This window comes from Brassica oleracea, chromosome C7 (genome assembly GCF_000695525.1).
Source record: "Brassica oleracea var. oleracea cultivar TO1000 chromosome C7, BOL, whole genome shotgun sequence".
Lineage (NCBI taxonomy): Eukaryota > Viridiplantae > Streptophyta > Magnoliopsida > Brassicales > Brassicaceae > Brassica > Brassica oleracea.
In genome coordinates this window covers 15,053,985-15,061,319 of record NC_027754.1, presented here as the reverse complement: position 1 = coordinate 15,061,319, position 7,335 = coordinate 15,053,985, and the positions used below count along the sequence as shown (strand labels likewise).

The window sequence follows — 7,335 nt, the reverse complement described above, 5'->3', positions numbered from 1 at the left end:
GGCTTATTTTATCCTAAAAGTTCAAAAGGTCAAATGGTTGGTTTTGCAGATGCAGGATATCTTTCAGATCCACACAAAGCCCGATCGCAAACAGGATACGTTTTTACGATCGGAGGCACTGCTATATCTTGGCGTTCCCAGAAACAAACGCTCGTGGCTACTTCTTCAAATCATGCTGAGATCATTGCACTCCATGAAGCAAGTAGAGAATGTGTATGGCTAAGATCAATAAGCCAACACATCTGTTCAAGCAGTGGAATTGACGAAAATATAGAGCCAACTATTTTATATGAAGATAATGCAGCATGTGTTGCTCAAACAAAAGACGGATATATCAAAAGCGATAGAACGAAGCATATTCATCCGAAATTCTTCTCATACACTCAAGAACTCGTAAAGAAGAAAGAGATTGAAGTAAGATATGTCCAATCATGCGACAATGCAGCCGACCTCTTCACAAAGCCACTCCCTACCTCGGTATTCAGAAAACACATCCATAACATTGGAATGCGTCATCAGAAGGATCTATGACTGCTCATTCGAGGGGGAGCTTACGTAGTTGTACTCTTTTTACCTTACTATGGTTTTTCCCATTGGGTTTTCCTATAAAGGTTTTTAACGAGGCAACAAAGACGTTAAGCGAGAGTGAATAGTGACACCGGCCCCCAAGGGGAGTGTTATGAAAGTCATATAGAGACAGCGCCGAATATGTTGAAAATATAAAGGATGTGGGGTCCGCTGCACTATTTGCACAGTAAATTTCTTTTCTATATATATGATCGATTTCGATCATTTGTAAGATCATCATTCACTCTTCTCTTCTCTCTAATAATAATCTTTCTATCAATATTAAAAATTCCACGGGTATAAAATTTTGTCCTTATTTAAATTTCTACGATACAATAAAATTCCAGTTCTATTTATAACATTATCAAGTTTTTCATATGGGTTAATTTTCCTACTAATCCAACCCACTCACCATCACATGATCAGGCAAGAAAAACGCGTAGATCCAGAGACAATTCATGACCAAAACAAGTAAACAAAATAAAATAAAGTAAAATCTTGACCAAAAAATAAAAATAAAAATAAAAATAAAATAAAGCTCGTCTTGCATATCAATTATCATGTTACAAAAACAAAAAAGATCACCGACACACACACAAAAATTAACGAAAAAATAAGATCAAATAAAAAATAATGCAAAATTAACGACCATGACGCGATTTGTCTCTCTAAATCTCTTCTCACACTCTGCGGCTTTGCTGCGAGAAGAGAAGAGAAAGTTGGTTGGTTTCCCAATATAGACTCTCACTAATATAGAAAAAGCAACTTCTTAGATCCGATTCTCGCTCCACTCTCTTCGATCTCTCTCCCTCTGCCTTGATCTTGATCCTGATCCCTTGCCTTCCTCTTCCGAATCTAAGAGCTACTGGTGAGTTCCTCTCTTCATTTACGTTCCCCTGATTCCTTCTTTCGCCGGTAACTAGGTTTAATCAGTCTCCGATTTGTGCCGTTTGAATCCGGAAGTTCCAAATTGATTGAGATGCGAATCTCCTCTGTTTCTAACTTTGATACTTGTTGATGATAAGGAATCTCATTGCTCGTCTCAGTTTGGTTTCTTCTCATTTCAGATCCAAATCGCGTCGATTCAGAATCATCGTTGATCAATCGAAACATTTGGAGTTGTTTTGATACTGAAGTTTTCAAATCTTGTAGAATCTCTCGTTTGGAGTTGTGAATCATCACGAAAAGAAAGAGCGATGAGGGGAAGATCAGATGGAGGGAAAAAGAAGCCTGTGATCGTGTTGGTCTGCATCGCAGCGGTTGTTCTTGTTTTTGTATATCTCTTCTTTGGCTCCTCTAACCATGGGGCTTCCGCTATTGAGTATGGGAGGAAGCTTGGCTTGACTGGTGATGATGATGTTACCAAGAAGGACGAGGCTTCTTCTACTTCCTTTTATGTAGATGATGATGCCAACGGCTTCACACCAAGAAGCTTTCCTGTGAGTTCTTTAAAAGACACTTTTTAAATATATTTTTTCCATTTCGTTTTCTAATTACATTTTTTCCTTGACTTGCAAAGGTGTGTGATGACCGGCACTCGGAGCTTATTCCTTGCTTAGACAGGAATCTCATTTACCAGATGAGATTGAAGCTTGACTTGTCTTTGATGGAGCATTATGAACGCCACTGCCCTCCTCCTGAAAGGAGGTTTAACTGCTTGATTCCTCCTCCTCCTGGTTATAAGGTGAGTTTCAGTTTCTTCTATATCTGTTGGTCTTGGCATGTTTCTTGAGTACATTTCCTCACGCTGTTTTCATATGTCTTAGGTTCCCATCAAGTGGCCCAAAAGCAGAGACGAAGTTTGGAAAGTGAACATTCCTCATACTCACCTTGCTCATGAGAAGTCTGACCAAAACTGGATGGTTGTCAAAGGAGATAAAATCAATTTCCCTGGTGGAGGCACTCATTTCCACTATGGTGCTGATAAGTACATTGCATCCATGGCAAATGTAAGACACTGTGACTAGATCTTATGTGGAACAGAGATATGTACTTCGTTAACTTACTGATGCTATTCTCGAAACTTTTGCAGATGCTTAACTTTCCGAACAACATTTTGAACAATGGGGGAAGACTTAGGACGTTTCTAGATGTCGGCTGTGGTGTTGCGAGTTTCGGTGGTTACCTTCTTGCATCAGATATTATGACCATGTCCTTGGCACCAAACGATGTGCATCAGAACCAAATCCAGTTCGCTCTTGAGAGAGGGATTCCTGCATACCTCGGCGTTCTTGGAACAAAGAGGCTCCCATACCCAAGCAGATCCTTTGAGCTTGCACATTGTTCACGTTGCCGAATCGACTGGCTCCAAAGAGACGGTATTCTTCTTCTCGAGCTAGACAGGGTACTGAGACCTGGTGGTTATTTCGCATATTCGTCTCCAGAAGCATATGCACAAGACGAGGAGGATCTCAGAATATGGAGAGAAATGAGTGCTCTTGTGGAGCGTATGTGTTGGACCATAGCTGCTAAAAGGAACCAAACTGTGATTTGGCAGAAACCAATGACAAACGATTGTTATCAGGAAAGAGAACCTGGAACCCAGCCTCCTCTATGTAACTCTGACAGTGACCCTGATGCTGTGTATGGTGTAAACATGGAAGCATGCATCAGTCAATACAGTGAACGTAAGTTTTCATTTGCCCTCTTCCTTTTCGAAAACAGAGATTATAAGTTATATTTTAAGTAACTTCACATGTGTTTGATATAAGCATATCTGAGAACATATGCCCACTGAAACAAATTTCCTTTTTTCCACTAGATGACCACAAAACCAAGGGAAGTGGATTGGCTCCATGGCCAGCTCGATTAACCTCTCCTCCTCCTCGGCTAGCTGATTTTGGATATTCCGCCTACATGTTTGAGAAGGATACGGTATGTTTAATCCCATGATCTTAGCTCTTGCAATTTGAAGCTTCGGTGATATAGAAACTGTAGTAACCTTATGCTATTTCTTCCCCATACAGGAAACTTGGAGGCGTAGGGTAGATGCTTACTGGGATCTCTTGACTCCTGTAATTCAATCAGACACCGTGAGGAACATACTGGACATGAAAGCAAACATGGGTTCCTTTGCTGCTGCTCTGAATGACAAAGACGTTTGGGTTATGAATGTCGTTCCTGAAGACGGGCCTAACACGCTTAAACTGATATACGACAGAGGCCTGATGGGTGCTGTTCATAGCTGGTTAGTTTCTCTTCCTTAACCTCTTCACTTTATCATAATCTATTTATATCTTTGTTCCTTAATATTACATGATTATATGGCAGGTGTGAAGCCTTCTCAACTTACCCAAGGACTTACGATCTAGTCCATGCTTGGGACATCATTTCTGATGTCAAGAAGAGAGGTTGCAGCGCAGAGGATCTGTTGTTGGAGATGGATCGTATACTTAGGCCAAGCGGGTTCATACTCATAAGGGACAAACAATCTGTAGTTGATCTTGTGAAGAAGTATCTCAAGGCTTTGCATTGGGAAGCAGTTGAAACCAAGGCAGCCTCGGATTCAGACCATGACTCGGATGTCATTCTCATTGTCCAGAAGAAGCTCTGGTTGACAAGTGAAAGCCTCAGAGATCTCGAGTGATCATCATGATGGCCAGAAACTGCATCCAAACATGAAAAAACGAGATTCGCAATAGATATCTTTGTTGGGAGAATCTAATCAAAGCATACAACGATTAAAAATTCGTTTTATAGCGGTTTAACGTTTTGTTTTCTTTTTAATATTTCTTTCTTTTACATATTCATATATGCTGTTTGTATGGTTCAGTAGAGATGCTCAGTTTCCTATCAATTAAAACTTTTTTTTTGATGCAGTTTAATTATGTATACATTCAATCATTGGTTAATAGATTTATAGAATTCAATGATTCACTATTTAAAGCTAAAATTTACTACTCCCTCTGTTTCCTAAAAAATTCATATTCTAGTTTTTTCACACATTTTAATAAAACACATTAAATTTATAAATTTTTTGTGTTTATTTTTTTCCCATAATTTTAAGCCAATAAAAATTAATTAGTGCAATTAAGTTTTTTGAAGTTTGCAATTAGTTAATAAAACATGTATTGAAAATGTAAAAAATGAATCTTTTTGAAACAATTTTTTTTCTAAAATATGTATCTTTAAGGAATGGAGGGAGTACTATATACTGAATCTTGTTGTGATTAAAAACTTCATAAAACTCAATCCCAAAGCATTTGATGATGAGCAATAATCTCCTTGAAGCTAAATCTTTAGCACTCAGTGATTAATATAGAATGAAAGAATAAAAGAGAGAAAAAGCGTGATAGGAGGAACAAAAGGCATGCGTGTTACTTATCTAGCCCCCATTATAACTCACAAGTAACTTTACTGTTGTTGGAAGAAATCTTTAGGTTGTCCCAAGCAAAATTGACGATAATGATTAGTTTACGAGATGAAAAAGTAAATAATTAAGTATAATTGCATTTGATGATTAGAACATTTTATTGGTCCAAAAGGAAAACTAAACATGTGAAAGTGTTCTACAAGTTTTTGTCTCGTGGACACAAAGTTGAAGCTGTTGTCCACTTCTCTAAGTTAACTCCCATGATTTATGCCCCCACCTTTTTTATATATTCTATCCAAATAATTGATATTCAAATTAAGTAGCCTTGAGTGCATGACAATAACATCCATTACTACATTAGATTTCGAAAACAATTTCTTTCTTCATTATTCTTTGTATATATTATAATATATTACTAGATGATTTTTCTGTGCTTATGCAAGGATATAAATATTTATAAATAAATATACTATAATAATTGATTTTTATTTATTTTTAATTTTAAATTAACTTATAATTTGTATGCACAATTTATATTAATAATAATATATTACTTTAATTAGACATATGATTTTAGATATGTTATATCTAGTCGATTTTGTTGTTTTTACAGTCAATTTAGTTATCATTTGGGTATATTAGATTGAATATATTTCTCTTAATTCAACTATAATATTTTTTATTTTAAATATATTAAAATTATGATTAATTTTATTATTTGCATTTACGTTGGTTGTTGTCTTAGATATGTAAATATATTTAATGAAGTTGATGTATAACTTAAGATATATTGTGATTAGAATGAAATAAATTAAACTAAAGTGTTTTATTCCAAATTACATAAATTAATATAACGATAATATATTACACTCTCATGCATATATATAAATTTTACAAAAGAACTAAATTATAACAGTTGGTTAATATTTTTATTTTCATTTATTAATATGTTTTGAGTCATCCTATAATTTACATATATAAAATAAATTATTATTATAAAATTAGTTATTCTTATTGTAGTTAAATCTATGATTTTAGATATAAATTGGATTAGTCGAGTCACTAATGTTGTGAGTATATTGAGTTATATATATTCTTTCATATTCAAACTGAAGTACAATTATTTTTTATTATCATTAAGTAAAATCAAATTAATTTTGGTTATCGTTTAAATGTGCATGTAGTTTCATAATATTTTTCAAATTATATGTTGATTTTTTTCAAAAAGAAATATCAGAAAATAAAGTGATGATCAATATGAAGTTACATACATAAGTAACTAATATATTTTTGGAACACATATCAATATTTAAAATATTTTATAAAGTCTAAATAACTTTATGTCTTAGATATATTAAATAGTAAACTGAAGTTTATTTTAAGTAATCTTTAAATGAGAATTCAAATTTACTTTTGTATTTTAATTATGTTCCACAAACATAAAAAAAAAATTTAAAAGCAAATTTAATATTATGAAAAAAACAATTTTTAATAACGATAAAATATAATATATCTACCTCGTTAAAGTATATAATGTTATGTTATTTTAAAATATTTTGTAATTATTTGATCAAAATATATTTATTGTTAATTCTTTTTTCTAGTATCTCTTAAAAATAAGCAGTTTAAAAAAATTGTGTGAATGTATTTTAAAAATCATCTTATATAAGTAAAATTTAATTATTATTTTTTTGCTGTAATTGAATAGATACTATAGTAAACTAAATATATGAAAAAGTAAATAAAACATTTGAATAATACTAATTATAAACTGTTTTTAGTCAATTAAACATATATCAGTTTATGTTACTTAATTTTTTTATGTAATCATGTAAGAAAATATATAGATATATAAAAACAATTATGTCTATTACTTTGAAAAAATATATTTTTTGTATTGTTTAAAATTATGTTTTAAAAGAAATAATATTTCTTTTTCTAATATCAAGCTTATGTTTGTGAATGTTGTTTTATGAAATCACATTATATGCAAATATATATTTTCATATAAGAAAATATAGATATAGAAAATATTTTATTACTTCAAAAGTATATTTTAAAAATATTATTTAAATGGAATATTTGCATTTTGTGCACTTTCCTTTTTAATGAAATCATATTATATATCTACATATATTTTCATTTTTTAAACTTTATAAATGTTTCCTTTTAATTATATATGTTATTTGGAAAAATTTAAAAAAGAAACTAAATTAAAAATTCAATAATAGTATTTAAATGTAATATTTTTTAATTCATTAAGGGTATCAGTGTAATCAAGCATCGTGAGAGTTAACGTAAGTACGACACATAAGAAACTGACTTCTCAAATAATATAATAGAGATATATAATCGAGTATATAATTAAATGATAAATGATAGAAGATATGATGTCAAAAAAATGATGGAAGATATATGGTGGGATTTGTAATATCATACATATACCTCCACTCGGG

General features: G+C 32.3%; 1 protein-coding gene across 3 annotated transcripts; it reads left to right on the top strand.

Moving 5' to 3' along the window:
- Positions 1-1,176: 1,176 nt before the first annotated feature.
- LOC106305755 (probable methyltransferase PMT1) lies at positions 1,177-4,385 on the top strand. 3 transcript variants are annotated; one of them, XM_013742128.1, is made up of 8 exons: positions 1,177-1,435; positions 1,720-2,006; positions 2,087-2,251; positions 2,334-2,516; positions 2,600-3,194; positions 3,329-3,441; positions 3,534-3,754; positions 3,838-4,385. In XM_013742128.1, the coding sequence occupies exons 2-8, from the start codon at positions 1,764-1,766 to the stop codon at positions 4,151-4,153; spliced, it is 1,836 nt and encodes a 611-aa protein (XP_013597582.1). In that variant the 5' UTR covers positions 1,177-1,435; positions 1,720-1,763; the 3' UTR covers positions 4,154-4,385. The 3 variants fall into 3 exon arrangements, with proteins under 3 accessions (XP_013597582.1, XP_013597580.1, XP_013597581.1); XM_013742126.1 differs by having other exon boundaries at positions 1,635-2,006; XM_013742127.1 differs by having other exon boundaries at positions 1,614-2,006.
- Positions 4,386-7,335: the final 2,950 nt, after the last annotated feature.

Bases quoted from the DNA above. Each gene is read 5' to 3' on its own strand.
- LOC106305755 (XM_013742128.1), top strand. From the start codon at position 1,764: ATGAGGGGAAGATCAGATGGAGGGAAAAAGAAGCCTGTGATCGTGTTG. The intron at 2,517-2,599 runs GTAAGACACTGT...AAACTTTTGCAG, and splicing joins ACATTGCATCCATGGCAAAT to ATGCTTAACTTTCCGAACAA. The intron at 3,195-3,328 runs GTAAGTTTTCAT...TTTTTCCACTAG, and splicing joins CATCAGTCAATACAGTGAAC to ATGACCACAAAACCAAGGGA.